The sequence below is a fragment of the Rhodamnia argentea genome, chromosome 9, assembly GCF_020921035.1.
Source record: "Rhodamnia argentea isolate NSW1041297 chromosome 9, ASM2092103v1, whole genome shotgun sequence".
Classification (NCBI taxonomy): Eukaryota; Viridiplantae; Streptophyta; class Magnoliopsida; order Myrtales; family Myrtaceae; genus Rhodamnia; species Rhodamnia argentea.
In genome coordinates, this window is record NC_063158.1 from 24,081,659 (window position 1) to 24,100,050 (window position 18,392).

The window sequence follows — 18,392 nt, forward strand, 5'->3', positions numbered from 1 at the left end:
TGAAAACAAGAATACTAGCGTACCATAAAGGACTAGTTTGAAGAGGGTTCATAGGAAATCAAATGGCACATTTGACCTAGCCTTGAGTAAGTCCTGAGAAATGGACATTTTGGTGGAAGCCATTAGGCGTTTGGACTTCATAAAAGGCATGGGCAGAAAGAAAAATACACCTTTCGCTCTCTCTTGGCAACAACTGTAGTTAATGAGTCAACAGAGAGGACTCTTCTTTTTTTCTCAGTTTCTGCAGTGAGCTTAGGAACAGAAGATTCAAGATTCGAACTCTCAGGCTCGACTAAGAGTTTCTGTGTCAAGATCGCAGCATTTGGAAACCGACGTGTTATCCATCTCCGTCACAACGGTTTGGAATGTCCAGCGCTCTTTAGGATGAGCAGCGTGCTCTTATCCTGGAACCCTCTTCTTTCACCTTAAACCGATTCAATGCGAAAGCAAATACACCTCAAGCAACTTCTTTCGACCACGTTGGTTAAAGGGATTAGGCTGCTGTGAAGGGAAAGGGGAGGAGAGGTGAGTCGCCAAGGTACGTGACCACTACTTCAATTTACATGAAGTACGATCGATTTTCTTGTTTCACGATCGAGAAATATTGACCGAAAATATGAAGCTTAGAAAGGATAACACAGGTGTTGCAGCTTGCACTCCATTTACATGGATGACCAAAAAGGTGACAATTACTTGCTTAAACTCACGGGAAAGGTGGATCCTCACTAGTTAAGACCTCGACTACACTCCGTGGTACTTGAGGGATCATTCGGTCAGCCCCTTTTGTTGCCTCAGACATCATATCATAGTATCATCGATAAAAAGACAACATGAACACAGAAAATGGGTTAGTATATGCCCTGTTTCTTCTTTTTCTACTTCAGGTAAGTACTTGCTTGGACTTGGACATCCTAGACCAAAACACTCCTATCAAAGATGGCGATCTCTTGCTCTCCAGTGGTAAAACATTCGCTCTGGGTTTCTTCAGCTCGGGCAATTCTAGCCACCGTTATGTCGGAATTTGGTATCACCAAGTTTCTGAGCCAACTGTTGTTTGGGTTGCTAATCGAGAGATACCAATCAGTGGCACTTCGGGAGTTCTTTCAATTCATTCTGATGGAAATTTGGTGCTCCGTGAGACGAATGGAAGCTTCCCTGTTTGGTCCACAAATGTTTCTTCTGGATTGTCTAATGATTCTACTACAGCCTGGCTTATGGATTCAGGCAATCTAGTCCTGGTTCAAGATTTTAGCCAAAGGTTAATATGGCAAAGCTTTGATTATCCAACAGACACTATGCTTCCTTTCATGAAACTCGGGTTGAACCGCAAAACCGGCTTGGACCGGTTCCTAACATCATGGAAGTTTCCGGAGGATCCAACACCCGGCAATTGCTCCTATAGGATTGACCCAACAGGCTATGCTCAATTATTTCTGTACAAGGATGGGGTTCCGTACTGGCGTGCCGGATCATGGATTGGAGATCGGTGGAGCGGCGTACCTGTAATGATTACCCCTTACATCTTCAACGTAAGCTTTGTAAATGACCCAGACGAGATTTCTATAATGTATGGCACCGTTAACGCATCAATCATCACAAGAATGGTGCTCAACGCATCAGGGTCACTCCAACGATTCACATGGCACGACCGAGATCAGCAGTGGATAGAATACTGGCACGCTCCGAGGGACCAGTGCGATTATTACGGCAAGTGTGGGCCCAACAGCAACTGCAATCCATATAATGCTGCACAGTTCGAGTGCACATGCCTGCCGGGGTTCGAGCCCAAGTCCCCGGGCGATTGGTACCTAAGAGATGGATCGGCAGGGTGCATAAGGAGGGAAGGGGTGTCAGTGTGTCGAAGTGGGGAAGGATTTGTGACGGTGCCACTCGTGAAGGTGCCAGACACTTCGAAAGCACGTGCTAACTTGAGCTGGAGCTTGAAGGAGTGTGAGGAGGAATGCCTGAGGGATTGCTCTTGCACAGCTTATGCTAGTGCCAATGAGAGCCTGGGAGGTTTCGGGTGCCTCATATGGCATGGCGATTTAGTCGATACAAGAACATTTGCCGGCACAGGTCAAGATTTATATGTACGGGTCGATGCGGTCGAGTTAGGTACTCCTGCTCCTGCTACTCTATGTCAATAATACTACTATTATTAATGGGATTTGCCTTCCGTAACGTCCTCTGTACCATCAGATTATCATTGTCAATCAAATGCTGAATCGAACTTCAAAACAGATTAAATTCTTGAGCATAAGAAGTCACATCCATGATTCAAGGAACCTAGTTTGAGCTTTTGCATCGCATAAACTGTGCAGGGTGATATCTGGTTTCAAGTTGAGGCTGAGAGAATTTTTCATTCTATTCTTGGCACAAGCACATTCGAGGTCATTGAGTCTGAAACATTGTGTTGTACTTTCCTTTCAGCTCGTTATAGGAAAGCAAAATCCCTCAGCCGAAAGGCAACGGTTGCGATAGTTCTGGTTTCAATTTTGACAGCTCTACTGCTCGCCGGCTCTTTCTTGTACCGCTTGGTGATCAAGAAGAGAAAGGGTGCGTCACTTAGTCCTCACCGTCAGTTCGCTTTCTACTAAGCTTAGAACTTTCATTTGGTTTAATGAAATGAATTCGAATCTCACAATTTCTCCAAGGTTGTAATGGCATTTATGTGGTTGTCTTGGAAACAGATCGCAGGAACCATAATCCACTAATGAGTGATATCATGAATCCAACACATTTGGACGGCTCTCGGAGTGTAAATGACCACGACAACAGACCCAGAGGAAACAGAGATGTGCCACTCTTTGATCTGAGCACTGTAGCTTCGGCAACAAACAATTTCTCCATCCTCAGTGAGCTCGGTCAAGGCGGTTTTGGATCAGTATACAAGGTAACCTTCCATTACACAAAAAGCTACTTACAAAAACTGACACAGACTTGCAATTGAAAAGTAATTTGACAGGGCATTTTGGGCAATGGAATGGAAATAGCGGTTAAAAGACTATCGAAACATTCGGGACAAGGAGTTGAAGAATTTAAGAACGAAGTCCGGTTGATTGCGAAGCTTCAACACCGGAACCTGGTGAGACTACTTGGCTGCTGTGTCGAAGAATACGAGAAAATGCTAATTTACGAGTTTTTGCCGAACAAAAGCTTGGATGCCTTCCTTTTCGGTACATCCTCTGCTCTCCCACTTTCTAGAATACTCCAATTTCATACATCAACGCATGACATCAACGCATGAAAACAAATGGTTGCTGATATCTCAATCTTGGTCCAGACACAACGCAAAGATTGACGCTGGATTGGAGGAAAAGGTTCGACATCGCATCCGGGGTGGCTCGAGGACTCTTGTATTTGCACCAAGATTCGAGGCTCAGGATCATCCACCGAGATTTAAAGGCCAGCAACATCCTACTCGACGCTGCGATGAATCCAAAGATATCTGATTTCGGTATGGCTAGGATATGCGGCGCGGATCAAATCCAAGGAAACACAAATCGAGTAGTCGGAACATAGTAAGAATTTTCGCCATCGCAATGCTTACTGTGCTTACTGAGTCCAAGAACCTCAACTCAACTAATCAATCAAAACCCTCTTTTTCTATCATTTTTTGCTGTGGCAGCGGGTACATGTCGCCAGAGTACGCAATGGGAGGTATATTTTCGATAAAATCCGATGTCTATAGCTTCGGAGTTTTGCTGTTGGAGATCATCAGTGGCAAAAGGAACACCGCATATCACCCGGAAAATCCATCTTACAATTTGATAGGCCATGTAAGTATTTGAACTCTTTAATAAGTACAGGCGACAGGACTGAGCCTAGGACATAACACATAGCCTGAAACACTCGCTTGTGCACAACACAATCGCAGGTATGGGAGCTATGGAATGAAGGAAACTGCGAGGACGTTATCGACGAGTCAATGGGTGATTCGTGCGCCAAAGAGGAGGCCTTGAGGTGCATCCAGATCGGCCTTTTGTGCGTGCAAGAACTGGCGGAGGATAGGCCGAACATGTCCGCCATTGTGTTCATGTTGGCAAATAGAGATGTGGTTCTTGCATCCCCGAAAAGACCTGCATACGTTGTCAAGGGCAGGTACCATGGCGGGAATCTATCTGCGAGCAATGGAACGGCTTCTGCGAACGATGTTACGATTTCGATGGTCGAAGGCCGCTAGTTGTGCCGTTCTCTCGCCCCTGGATTAGTTATAGAAACACAAATTCACTTTGAAAACCTAGGAGTTCATGGAAGTATTGGGTACAGGAATTCCAAGGTGTATTGAGCCGGCAGAAGTCCTGAAGAGAAACGTTTGCATGCCTCGGCTGTAAAATCGATATGGATTGCATAAGTTTGATATATTTTGGAAACTGCAAATTGCATGATGCTTCTTCTTTAGTTAACTTCGATATAATAAGATTGTAGATGAAGTTAGGTTATTCTCGTGATTTCATATGCATTATTGTACTAGGAGGAGTAAATCCATACAAAAAAAAAAAAATTCATGAGATCACTACTTACTATTCTAAAAACTTAATATGTCGGACATATCCGTGGTAAGATATATTTAAATATTCTATCATTTCTCCTCATGCTTAGGTTGAAAATTGGCCAAGAGTGAGATTGGACAGTTGTAATAATTGAAGCAAATAAGGGCATCGAAAGAATTGAACTCCGAACCCCATGTTCTAATGTAATGTTACTATTTAGAGTCAAATAGAAGATAACGACATGGTGGTGTGACCCTAATTGTGTTTGCCTGATATGTTTTTGCTAGAGTGACTTAACTACTTGAAGGATATAAATAAAAATGTAAATATAGAAAGATGCATAACACTTATCAACTACATATTAATGCCAATCTCCTTTACGGAAATTGATATAGACCCTTGATGGGTTGTTGGATGCTTTATCATGAAAGATGGGGTAGTACCCTAAGAAGCACACATACTTTTCGAAGTTTCTTTGTCATGTCCGACACTCTCCAACATGCGATTGATACGTGGTCGGTGCTCCAAACACGCTAACGATATGAGATTTCAGCATTCCGACATGCCATTTGGATACACACGGGGTCAATTTTAAGCATTTTCAATAAATTAGGAGTCATAGGTAAATTTATCAAAAATATATATGTATTCAAGTCATATATCCAGCCACCCCAAAGTTAATACACCCAGCCAACCAAAAAAAAAAAAACTAATCGTGAAGCCCTAATAAAAGAAGAAGAAAAAAGTCACCGCTAATATTTTTGTATATACATGATATATGTTTAATATATGTCTCCCAACATGTCGAATCTCTATATTTTTTTGGAAATGATATGTCGGCGTGTCATGTCTCGTGTCGGTGTCGGTGTTGATGCTACTTAGGTGGTAGCCATGCTTATCCTCTTGCTTTTGCTTTAGGGTTAATGCTTTGAAAAACCCCATACTGGTATATTTATGACAAATTTACTCCAAATTAATTTTTTTTCCCACCAAAAATCTCAAATTGATACAACTGTGATAAATTTACCCTAAATTAATATTTTGACCACAAAAAAAAATTTCAAACTGGTACATATATAACAAATTTACCCTTCATAAGCTTTCGTAAAATAGAGTTAATGACACGAAAAACTTCAAATTGATACATTTATGATCAATGGGGAGTAAAAAACCCCAAACTGATAAATCCGTTAAGCGCCACATGTCATCTAAGTCAACAATTTGACGGTAAAATTAACGGAAACTAATGGGGGCAAATTTATAACATATTTATCAAAATGGTATAAATTTATCACAAATATATCAGTTTAGGATCTTTTGTGGTCCAAAAATTAGTTCGGGGTAAATTTATCACAAGTGTATCGGTTTAGGATTTTTCTTGGTATTAGGCTTTTGTTTTAAATTCAATAACATTTCTCACTTAATCCAAAATTAGAATACATATATATCCTGTGGTTGGTTTTCTCTTAATTTATTGTCTTACATAGTTGTTCTTTTATATCCTTACTTCTTCTTATCGACTTACCCTTTTCTTATTATATGCTTGAAATTATATTTCATTTCATATTATATAGTCATAAACGAATATTTATAATCATAACTTGCGTAAACTTAATACAATTTACAATAGAACTTACTTTTAATTGGATTGATTACTTTGATTAGTATTTGGATATAGGCGTGACTGAACTATTTCATAGTTACTTTAATCGTTCATAGTTATTCTCCTCTTGTATCTGGCCTCCAGATCTCGAGAGTTTATGGTTTCAGAGCGAATATATATAGTTAGCAATTTGATAGAAACTTGGCAAGTGGCTTTTCCGACATGGCTTAAGGAAAAGGCAGGCGCAAATCTTCTGGAGATTAGAAAGCGGAAAAAGGTTAATCATCAAGCATGGAAAACGAGAAAAAAAAAGGCTGAAATTGACTTAAATAAAGTCATTGGCGTGCAAGACAATAAAGCTAAACCAAACCCCAAGAAAAAAAAAATCTAAAATCAATTGGACCTACATCAACGGCCCAACTACCACACCACTAGAATATTTCACTTGTCGTGTCGTGGATCGCGTTCTAAACTTTATTTTCTTATTTTTTAAAATTTTTTAGGGCCACATCAGCTGGGCCCCCCTCCGTTTCGTGGTTCCTTTCCTCACTTGGTGAAATCTTACCCGAAGGTCAAGTAGGATTCCTAAGCCAAACGACTAAACTAGCTATAACATCGCAAAATTGAGAATCATCCAAGACAACTAAACATATCTCACATCAACGGTAGATTTCAGAATCCTACCAAAGCAAACACGATTCTCATAGATAGTAAGATCTCGGAATCATATCCAAAGCATCTATACCACAAACATCATTCACCGGAATTCAACACTCGCATCCGTAATTATAAAAAGTATAGCAGTAAGGATGGAGATTTACTTGCCTCGACTAAGCGAGATATCAACAAACGATCGGACGGACGAACAAACGAACGGATGGCCGGACAAACGGCTAGGTTGGCCACGATAACCAAGGGCGGTCGTGGGTAGGGCACCAAACAAAGGCAGCGGATGATGCTAGGGTGGCGTGGAGAGTGCAGCGGTGGCGCTTGAGGCGCACGGTGGTCGGATGACCAAGGGCGATCGGACGGTGATCTACGTTCCAGCAAAGTAACGACGGAGATTTCCGACAAGAGGCGACAGAATGAATTGACGTCGATTTTCATTTATAATAGGTCGATCGGCTTAGACCGGTAAGCTTACAATCGGCGGCTTGCGGTAGAGTTAGCTTATGACGAGTTAACGGCCTCGGCGGCTTGCGGCTAAACCGGACGGTGACACATGTCAAGCACGTAACACGTGTCTCGAGTGCGTCGCCCGCGGCTGCCACGTAGCAAACCGCCTTAACATGTACCGACACGTGGCCCCAACACTAACGTTGATAATTTTGTATTGTATTTAAATTTTCTCGATATTTTCCTTTTTTTTCTTCATTTTTTTCTTCCGTTCTTCCTCTAGCTCATCAACAAGCGTCAACTGGCCAGAAGCAAGGAAGAAAAAAAAGAAAAGGAATAAAAATATAAAATAAAATAAAATTTTAAAAATAGTATTAAAATTTATCTATGTCGGTGCCGATCACGTCACATAGGGATGGCGTCCATGTAAACATTTTATGGTGAAAATTAACCGGATTTACTGAATTGGCACAAATGTAAAATGTTTAGAACTCAATTGACAAAAAAAAAATTAGGAATGAATTAACACAATTGAAATAGGTTTAAGATTTTTTTTTGTAATTTTATCAATTTACAAGTGTACAACAGATCATGAAGAGATATACCGTACAACTTTCCAAGGTACCGGTACTGTATAAAGATTAGGCAATTGGAACAACGACCATCGCCTTCGAGAGGCCGCCACCTCTCCCCCTCTCAATACACCATTCTATTTTTCTGTTTTTATTGTAATATTCTTTCAGGTGCGAATAATCTTATCTAAGCTTATCATCTCTCCCAAGCTGGGTTTTATCTAATTTGGAGTACTTATGAACAAAACATGTATGATTATATCCCATCAAGGGACATTACCAAAATCCATCCTCAGTTTTTCTATGATGCCAACAAAATTTTTACATAATGAAAAAAATCTGCAAGTTGAACTTATCCACGATTTTGAGGTACGACGGTTGATGATGAAATGTTTATTCTTCTAATTAATTCGCATCAAATCAATATCATAAATAGGGTGGGAGAGAACCTCCTTTCCGTGTTGATTCCGTTGTGCTCTCCATGTCTACGCGGGGTCTAAAAAAGCGACCTTTTACCAAGTCAATTTTCCTTCCTCTTTTTTATGTTTCCTCTTTTTTGACCAATTCAAATATTGCGATTTCCATAGTCCAAATTCCATTTGAAATCTGAACCTACTCGTCGAAAGCTATTCCCTAAATTTTGAAACTTGAAACTTACACTATATATCCTAGAATTTAGAATCTACCCTATCACAGATTTCAAGATCGGTTCCATGACCTATCCAGGTTTCACTTATACTCTTAAGCGAACGATTGCAATAAATTATCAACTCTAATAATCTCCATTTGTTGCTACAATTCACTAACCACAACTCATATTTTTTTTTTTTTGTCAAAACCACAACTCATATTTAAATACATGAATAATTGTAAAATATTAACAAAGTAAAAATATCAGCCATATATCATGCTAGATTGGACGCTCATACTAGTGTTTTCAAATTACACATTCATCATGAGGTGCCATAAAATACTGCAAGATCGCCCGAATACATAGAACAAGAAAAACACAAAAACTTGTTCCAGGTTTCGAATCCCGAGTTCTACTAGAATCTACCCCTTTGAACCAATTCCCCAATTTTTGAAACCTAAAACTTGCAATGCATACTCTGGAATCATGCTAACTTCTAGTTACCATGGAGCGAATATGTTATCTAGTAAGGGCATTGGTTCTGCTTCTGTTAATGATGTCGGGATTACTACGGTCAATGCATGATAAGCAAGTTTACATTATTATCACAAAGCCACTTCTAAAAAGATTTGTATAGTACATATGTATGTTAACTTGTGAATGCAAATACCTGATGCGAAACTGTAGCTTTGTCCAAAAGGGACTTAGAAAAATCATGCGTAAATTGTGTTCGAAACATCGAACCGACACCGGCATATTAACATACTGAGGCGAGTGCGAATGAACATGCTCTAACCCCTCTTCTTTTGAGCCTCAAATCCAAGAAATCCAAATCCCTTTCTCCATCACTTCCTTCCACCATTTTTGGTGCGAAGCCCTGGTTAGGGTTTCTCCAAGTTGCCATCTCATCAACCCTTCATGAACTACATGACTCCCGATTGTGCTGATGGCGTATGAAGGCGAGGCGACAACAAACAAATGAGGGACAAATGGATGACCGAGTGATCAAGGAAACTACTCGACCCGTTTCTGTTCTTTCTTTATTTCGTTGATTCCGAAAGCCTAAATCACCATCAAAGAAGGGAGAAAAGTATGAGCTTTGTTCTAGTTAGCAGGATTGAATAGATGTCCATGTTTTTTGATTGCATGATCTTCTAGCGCGGTCAATCAGGTCATAGATTTGGTGATCCGGACCAGGCAAAACCGGTTTGGACTGGTTCCTAACATCATGGAAGTCCCTGGACAATCCGACACCAGGCAATTGCTCCTATAGGATTGACCCAACGTGCTACCCTCAATTATTTTTGTACAAGGATGGGGTTCCATACTGGCGTGCCGGATCATGGATTGGAGATCAGTTGAGCGGCATACCTGAAACAAATAACCATTACATCTTCAACAGAAGCTTTGTAAATGACCCAGACGAAATTTCTATAATGTATGGCATCGTTAACGCATCAATCATCACAAGAATGGCGCTCAACGCGTCAAGGTCACTCCAACGATCCACATGGCATGACCGAGATCAGCAGTGGATAGATTACTGGTATGCTCCGAAGGACCAGTGTGATTATTACGGCAAGTGTGGGCCCAACAGCAACTGCAATCCGTATAACATGACACAATTCGAGTGCACATGCCTGCCAGGGTTTGAGCCCAAGTCCCCCGGCGATTGGTACCTAAGAGATGGATCGGCAGGGTGCACAAGGAGGGGTGGGGTGTCAGTGTGTCGAAGCGGGGAAGGATTTGTGACGGTGGCACTCGTGAAGGTGCCAGACACTTCGAAAGCACGTGCTAACTTGAGCTTGAGCTTGAAGGAGTGTGAGGAGGAATGCCTGAGGGATTGCTCCTGCACAGCTTACGCTAGTGCCAATGAGAGCCTGGGAGGTTTTGGGTGCCTCATATGGCATGGTGATTTAGTCGATACAAGAACATTTGCCGGCACAGGTCAAGATTTATATGTACGGGTCGATGCGGTTGAGTTAGGCACTCCTGCTTCTGCTACTCTATGTCAATAATACTACTTTTATTAATGCGATTTACCTCCTGCAACGTCATTTGTACCATTAGATTGTCATTGTCAATCAAATGATGAATCGAACTTCAAAACAGATTAAATTCTTGAGCATAAGAAGTCACATCCATGATTCTAGGAACGTAGTTTGAGCTTTTGCATCCCATATGCTGTGCAGGGTGATATCTGGTTTCAAGTCGAGGCTGAGAGAATTTTTCATTCTATTCTTGGCACAAGAACATTCGAGGTCATTGAGTCTGAAACACTGTGTTGCACTTTCCTTTCAGCTCGTTATAGGAAAGCAAAATCCCTCAGCCGAAAGGCAACAGTTGCGATAGTTCCGGTTTCAATTTTGACAGCTCTACTGCTCGCCGGTTCTTTCTTGTACCGCTTGGTGATCAAGAAGAGAAAGGTGCGTCACTTAGTCCTCACCATCAGTACGCTTTCTACTAAGCTTAGAACTTTCATTTGGTTTAACGAAATGAATTCCTGAATGAAGAATCTCACAATTTCTCCAAGGTTGTAATGGCATTTATGTGGTTGTCTTGGAAACAGATTGCAGAAGCCATAATCCACTAATGAGTGATATCATGAATCCAACACATTTGGACGGCTCTCGGAGTGTAAAAGACCCCGACGACGGACCCAGAGGAAACGGAGATGTGCCACTCTTTGATCTGAGCACCATAGCTTCAGCAACAAACAATTTCTCCATCCTCAGTAAGCTCGGTCAAGGCGGTTTTGGATCAGTATACAAGGTAACCTTCCATTACACAAAAAGCTACTTACAAAAACTGACAGAGACTTGCAAATTGAAAAGTAATTTCACAGGGCGTTATGGACAATGGAACGGAAATAGCGGTCAAAAGACTATCGAAACATTCAGGACAAGGAGTTGAGGAATTTAAGAACGAAGTCCGGTTGATTGCGAAGCTTCAACACCGGAACCTGGTGAGACTACTTGGCTGCTGTGTCGAAGAAGACGAGAAAATGCTAATTTACGAGTACATGCCGAACAAAAGCTTGGATGCCTTCCTTTTCGGTACATCCTCTGCTCTCCCACTAGCTAGAATACTCCGATTTCGTACATCAACCCATGACGACAAACCATGGTTTGCTGATATCTTGATCTTGGTCCAGACACAACGAAAAGATCGAGGCTGGATTGGAGGAAACAGTTCGATGTCGCATCCGGGGTGGCTCGAGGACTCTTGTACTTGCACCAAGATTCAAGGCTCAGGATCATCCACCGAGACTTAAAGGCCAGCAACGTCCTACTTGACACTGCAATGAATCCAAAGATATCGGATTTTGGTATGGCTAGGATATGCGGGAAGGACCAAAACCAAGGAAACACAAATCGAGTAGTAGGAACATTGTAAGAATTTTCGCCTTCGCAGTGCTGTAAGTGTTTGCTGAGTTCAAGAACCTCAGCTCAACTAATTAGTCAAAACCTCTTTGTTTTTCCCTCATTTTGGCTGCGGCAGCGGGTACATGTCACCGGAGTATGCAATGGGAGGTATATTTTCAATAAAATCCGACGTCTATAGCTTCAGAGTTTTGCTGTTGGAGATCATCAGTGGCAAAAGGAACAGTGCACATTACCATGAAAATCCTTCTTCCAGTTTGGTAGGCCATGTAAGTATCTGAACTCTAGGACTGAACTAGGACATAATACATAGCCTGAAATACTCGTCACATGTTACTTGCTCACAACCCGATCGCAGGTATGGGAGCTATGGAAGGAAGGAAACTGCGCCGGCATTGTCGACAAGTCGATGGTTGATTCATGCTCCGAAGAGGAGGCCTTGAGGTGCATCCAAATCGGTCTTTTGTGCGTGCAAGAATGTGACGCCTTGAAACTCGTCTTCTATAAATAGTGAAATTCAGACGATAGAATGACTGTGAATTTCGTTTGTCTCTCAAAATTATATTTTGAGAATTTGAAAATCGAAAATCGATTAGTTTTTGGAATAATTTGTCGCATAGAATCGAAATACGATTGATTAGTTAATTCGATTTGAGATTGAAATTTCTCGAGTTCGAGCCTTCAAATTGGTCCAGCCGACCCTCGAGAATCTTGAATTACCCTTGATTGGATGGCCAAATGTCCAATCTACCCTCATATGTCAAAGTACCAAAAATGCCCCTGAAATTTTGGAAAATTACGATTGTGCCCTTATGGTTTTATGGATTAAAAGACAAAGTTTATAATGTAGGTGGGCCCTACCTTTTCTCTAGAATTCTCTTGGGTCAAAAGTCATCTTTGACTTTCCCTCCCTCCACCGCCTCTCTCCACCGCCTCTCTCTCTCTCTCCCTCTACGTAGGTTTTTAAGAAAACCTACCCCTGCTCTGTTTTTTTTGGCAAAAACCAACAGAGCTTCTCTCCCTTGTTCGCTGCCCTTGAGTGAACGACGCCCCACCAGCTCACCACCCGACCTTCATCACATCCTCCTCTATCCATTGAAGGCCGCCGCCGCCGTCTTCGCCACCGGGAGTCGCCGGAATCACCCCTGGAAGCGACTCAGCACCCCCTGCTCTGTTTTGGCCGAGTTTGCTGCTGTTGCGTTTTGGGAGCTGCAGCGGCGTTCCAGTCGCCACCGACGCCCACCACCACCACCAAGCCACCCCTCAGGACCCCCTCGACCGTCGCCAACCGCCCGTCACCGCCGCAGCTCGCTGGAGAGCCGGAAAACCAGAAGCTCAGCCCGGTTCCCCTGTTTTGGGGCCGGTTCTGTGTGAGCTCAAGCTCGCCGGTTCCGCCGCCTCCAGCTCCTGTCTCCGGCCACCTGCAACCTCCTCAGACACCGTTGGACGTGTTCCAGCCGCCGCCGCACTCAATCCCGCCGGCCACCGCCCCAAACGACCAAAAAACAGAACCGGAATACCCTCCCCTGCTGCTGTACAGTGCAGTTTTAAAGACTGACTTGGAGAAACAGAGCCCGTTCGCATAGCAAAAGGGCCCGAAACCACCCCAAACTTTGTACACACCTTCCTCTACCTCTCTACGACATTTCCATCTAAATAAAACCCCCAGATCAGTCCCCGAAATTGAAACTGTACACGACGCCGTCCGGACTGCTCAATCTGCCCTGTTTTTGGAGAAACCGGACTGTTCTGCCCTTGCCGTCGCTGCTCCGGCCACCACCGACCACCGAAGACACCCTTTGACCTTCCCCAACCTTTGGCCGCCGACCCCAGCTCCGGCCGCCGCCCATAGCCGCCGTTCCAGCCCCAAACAGTCTCGGCCTCCCCTGTTTTCTGGGCTTGGGTGCCCTGTTTTGGGCTTGGGCCGAGATTATCTGGGCCTATCGAGTGGAGCCAAAGCCCATTTTGACTTGGGCCGTGTCTTACCTTGTTGGGCTTCGAAGTTGGGCCTTGAATTGGGCCCGTGGACCAAAGAAATTAAAGAATTGGACTCGTTGGACGGAAACCAAGGTTCGCGGATCGTTCGAGTTCGAGGCTCGCATCGAAGAATTTTTCGAGGACCGCCACCAATCTCAACTCGAGTATTTGACTGTGAGTTGACCTCTAATCCTTGATTAGGTCTTTAATTACGTTTGGATTAGTCTTCCTATATTATTAGGCGTTTAGGTAGTTCGATTAGGGCCGGCTAGGTGAGAAAGTGGATTTAGGTTAAATGGCCATAATCGGTTGGGTTAGTCATATTTATGGCTGTCTGATTTGAGATTGCTTATTTTGTGTTTGGCCTTGCTTGATAGTGAGCGAAGGATTGATTAGCCAAGAGCGATCGATTAGTTAATAATTGATTAGCGATAATTTTGTTATTATGGATTTTAGTTGACATAGTCGAATTGGGTTTATATTTAACTTGACTTATTAGCACGGATTGCCTATAAATAGAAGGCCATTGACTGTCATGATTGCATGATCGTTTGATAACCGTCCATCCTGTATTTACTTGCAAAAGTTGGTAGATAGCGATATGCATTCAATTGTCTGTTGTGATGCACGTAGCATGAAAATGGCCCGTGTTCAAGTTTTGGGTATCCGGTTATAATTTAAATAAAGTAAGTGGAATGACTAATGGATGAATTGAGTGATCACATGATGGATGATGATTCGTGGCCTGTCAAGTTCGTATCGTATCGTATCTTTTTGTACGAATCACACGACTTGTCGGTTGCCCGACCTTCCATGTCGAGTCATGGATTGTCGGTTCTTGGTCGTGACTTGTGATGGACCGAAGCCCTTTAGGGAATGCCTACTTGAGATATCGAGTTATCGCTTGTGGTTGCCGTTGCCGAAAGGAGTCGGGACGATGCATGTTTATCAGAAGTCGATTCCGGCATTGTGTTGTGCGGGTCGAATTAATGGACCCCAGCATTGCGTTGTATGGATCCAAAGAATTTCATTCACGAAAATCATCATTAATAAATGAACTACGTGTGCTGTCCAATGTTGCTTTATGTTTAAGTGTACCATGATTCTTGATTGCCTTGATGATCGTCTCGAGTTGGCATGATCTCACGTTATATTCATGGTGCACATCTGCGTGACTTAATGTCAAGCAAGTTGCATGTGATTGATATGAATATGTGATTGCCCGATATGGTATCCGGATGAATCATCACCCTCGTCGAGGCTTAGGCGTTGACTCGTTGGGATTTTTATCTCACCCCTTTGTGGGAACATTTTCAGGTCCGAAGTGATGAAATTCGTAGGCTGGGAGCCGTTGATTCTTTTTGGAGTAGATGAGGATTTGATCTTGCCTTGTCTGTAGCTCCATAGGGCTAGTTATTATCTGATAGGTATATATTTTGATATCCTACTGTTACGGGTGTTATGTTTGACTATCCCTGTTGTTTTGTATGGTTGGGAGTTTGTTCATTTCCGCATGTGCCATATGTTATCGTGGGTCGATAGCGTACCTAGGACGTTATCATTATGACCTGAGGCGATTTGATAGGGATATTACGTATCCGAGGGTCGGGACGTGACAAAGAATCTGCGGAGGATAGGCCGAACATGTCCACGGTTGTGCTCATGTTGGCAAATAATGACATGGTTCTCACATCTCCGGAACGACCTGCGTACATTTTCAAGAGCAAGTACCATGGCCCGAATCTATCTACAAGAGACGAAGCGGCTTCTGCGAACGGCCTTACAATCTCGATCATCGAAGGCCACTAGTTTGCCACTCTCTTAGCCCTTGATTAATCAAACAACACAAATTCACTCTAAAATCTATCGCAATAGTTCTCGAGACTTTGCCGAACTCGGCATCGACCTGTAATCCTATTTGTTAGAACCTGGAATCATAATGTTTGGTATAAGTAATAGGCAGGCGCAAATCTTCCAGAGATTAGAAGGCAGTTAATCATTAAGCTGAAATCGACTTAGACAATGAAGTTAATTTAAAACAAAAAATATAAAAAAAGGAATCAATTTGATTTAAACGGACGGCCCAACTACCTTACCACTAGAATTTTATAACCATTGATTGTGTGGTGCCACGTCAGCCGGTCCCTTTCGTATTTTTTACTTACTTGGGTAACCTTAACAAGAGGTTGAGATCGTTGAAGTAGTCCATATGTTTCTGTACACCTTGAGCCATCACTTTCTTGACAGCTGGCAACATGATTGGTATACACTAAAGCTAAGTCGCTGGATAGTCTACCGTGTAATCCCTCGATTTTTAGTTTGTTTAATGTAATTTACAAAACTATTTGAGCTATCATATGGTATGCATCCTAATCAATCTTTTTGCTTTTGAATTTCGCATACCTGCTTCTTTAATTAGTGCCCGGCATTTCTGTAAGTCATTGTCACATGATGTGGTCATCACTTAAGAGACCTTCTCTCTATGACTGATTTCGCTTGACCACAATGGCATAAGCGTGGTCACTACGGTAATCACCTCATGATTTTCCCCTTGAGGAACACAACCACCACTACCAATTTACATAGGAAGAATTACCAAAAAAAAAATTATAAATCTATTGTAACTATGCCAATTCAATCAATTCGAAAATTTTGACAGGAAATAATTGATGAGAATGCTGACTATCATACGTGGCACGACCGATACCGACGTTGATAATTTTTTATGGTATTTTAATTTTTTCAATATTTTTCATTTTTTCTTCATTTTCTTTCTTTGTTTTTTCTTCCCTTCTTCCTCTAGCCCATCAACATGCATCAATTGGCCAGAAACAGGGGCAAAAAAAGAAAGAAAGGGAAATAAATAAAAAATAAAATAAAAATTCAAAAAGTAAAATATTATTAATAATAATCCACGTCAGCATCGCCCACGCTATCTAGAACATTTGGCGTCCAAGTAAACATTTTATGGTCAAAATTAGCCGAATGAACCGAATTGACACGGATGTAAAAGATTTAGAACTCAATTGACAAAAAAAAAATTATGATTGAATTGACATAATTGCGATAAGTTTGAGACTTTTTTGGCAATTTTATCAATTTACATGTGTGCAACAGATCTTGAAGAGATATACCGTGCGACTTGCCAATGTACTGGTACTGTATAAAGATTAGGCATTCGGAACAACAACCATCACCTTCGAGAGGCCGCCACCCCTCCCCCTCTCAATACACCGTTCTAGTTTTCCTTTTTTCTTGTAATATTCTTTGGGGTACGAATAATCTTATCTAAGCTTATCATCTCTCCCAAGCTGGGTTTTATCTAATTTAGAGTATTTATGAACGAAACATGTCTGATTATATCCCATCCAGGGGCATTACCAAAATCCATCCTCAGTTTTTCTATGATGTCAACAAAATTTTTACATAATGAAAAAAATCTACAGGTTGTTCACGATTTTGAGGTACGACGATCAATGATGAAATGTTTATTCTACTAATTAATTCGCATCAAATCAAAATCATAAATAGGGTGTGAGAGAACCACCTTTCCTTGTTGATTCCGTTGTGCTATCCATGTCTACACGGGTCTATGCTTTTTTACCAAGTCAATTTTCCCACTTCTTTTTTACGTTTCCTCTTTGTTTGACAAAGTCAAATATTACGATTTCCATAGTCCAAGTTCCATTTGAAATCTGAACCTACTCGTCGAAAGCTATTCCCTATATTTTGAAACTTGAAATTTACACTACATATTCTAGAATTTAGAATCTATCCTATCACGGATTTCGGGATCAATTCCATGGCCTATCCAGGTTTCACTTATATTATTAACTGAACGATTACAGTAAATCATCAACTCTAATCACCTCCATTTGCTGCTATAATTCATTGACCACAACTCATATTTTTTTTTTATCAAAACCACAACTCATATTTAAATACACAAATAATTGTAAAATATTAACAAAGTAAAAGTATCATCCATAGATATCGCTAGATATGGAAGCTCATACTAGTATTTTCAAATTACACACTCATCATAAGGTGCCATAAAATACCGCAGGATAGCCTGAATACATAGAACAAGAAAAACACAAAAACTTGTTCTAGGTTTCGAATCTCGAGTTCTACCGGAATCTACCCCTTATAACCAAGTCCCTAATTTTTGAAACCTAGAACCTACAATGCATACTTCGAAATCATGCTAACTTCTAGTTACCATGGAGCGAATGTGTTATCTAGTAATGGCATTGGTTCTGCTTCTATTAATGATGTCGGGATTACTACGGTCAATGCATGACAAGCAAGTTTACATTATTATTAGAAAGCCACTTCTAAAAAGATTTGCATAGTACATATGTATGTTAAGTTCTGAATGCAAGTACCTAATGTGAAACCGTAGCTTTGTCCAAAAGGGACTTAGAAAAATCATGTGTAAATCGTATTCGAAACGTGGAACCGACGCCGGAAAATTAACATACCGAGGCTAGTGCGGATGAACATGTACTAGCCCCTCTTCTATTGAGCTTCAAATCCAAGAAATCCAAATCCCTTTCTCCATCACTTCCTTTGTCACGCCCCGATCCTCGAGCACGCGGCGTCCCCGCCATCTCG

At 41.8% G+C, this 18,392-nt stretch overlaps 3 protein-coding genes across 3 annotated transcripts; all 3 read left to right on the forward strand.

The window, feature by feature from the left end:
- The first annotated feature begins 616 nt into the window (after nt 1-616).
- Nucleotides 617-4,397, forward strand: LOC115731468 (G-type lectin S-receptor-like serine/threonine-protein kinase RKS1). The gene is made up of 8 exons (XM_048284821.1): nt 617-682; nt 885-2,115; nt 2,431-2,556; nt 2,691-2,893; nt 2,966-3,176; nt 3,284-3,521; nt 3,629-3,779; nt 3,878-4,397. Exons 1-8 carry the CDS (start codon nt 617-619, stop codon nt 4,181-4,183), a joined length of 2,532 nt encoding a protein of 843 aa, XP_048140778.1. The 3' UTR covers nt 4,184-4,397.
- A 4,964-nt stretch (nt 4,398-9,361) lies between these two features.
- Nucleotides 9,362-11,797, forward strand: LOC125316481 (G-type lectin S-receptor-like serine/threonine-protein kinase At1g11410). The gene is made up of 5 exons (XM_048284822.1): nt 9,362-9,374; nt 9,613-10,401; nt 10,717-10,846; nt 10,983-11,187; nt 11,261-11,797. Exons 1-5 carry the CDS (start codon nt 9,362-9,364, stop codon nt 11,687-11,689), a joined length of 1,566 nt encoding a protein of 521 aa, XP_048140779.1. The 3' UTR covers nt 11,690-11,797.
- Nucleotides 11,798-11,923: 126 nt separating this feature from the next.
- LOC125316482 (G-type lectin S-receptor-like serine/threonine-protein kinase At4g03230) lies at nt 11,924-13,356 on the forward strand. The gene is made up of 3 exons (XM_048284823.1): nt 11,924-12,067; nt 12,157-12,242; nt 13,014-13,356. The coding sequence occupies exons 1-3, from the start codon at nt 11,924-11,926 to the stop codon at nt 13,354-13,356; spliced, it is 573 nt and encodes a 190-aa protein (XP_048140780.1).
- Nucleotides 13,357-18,392: the final 5,036 nt, after the last annotated feature.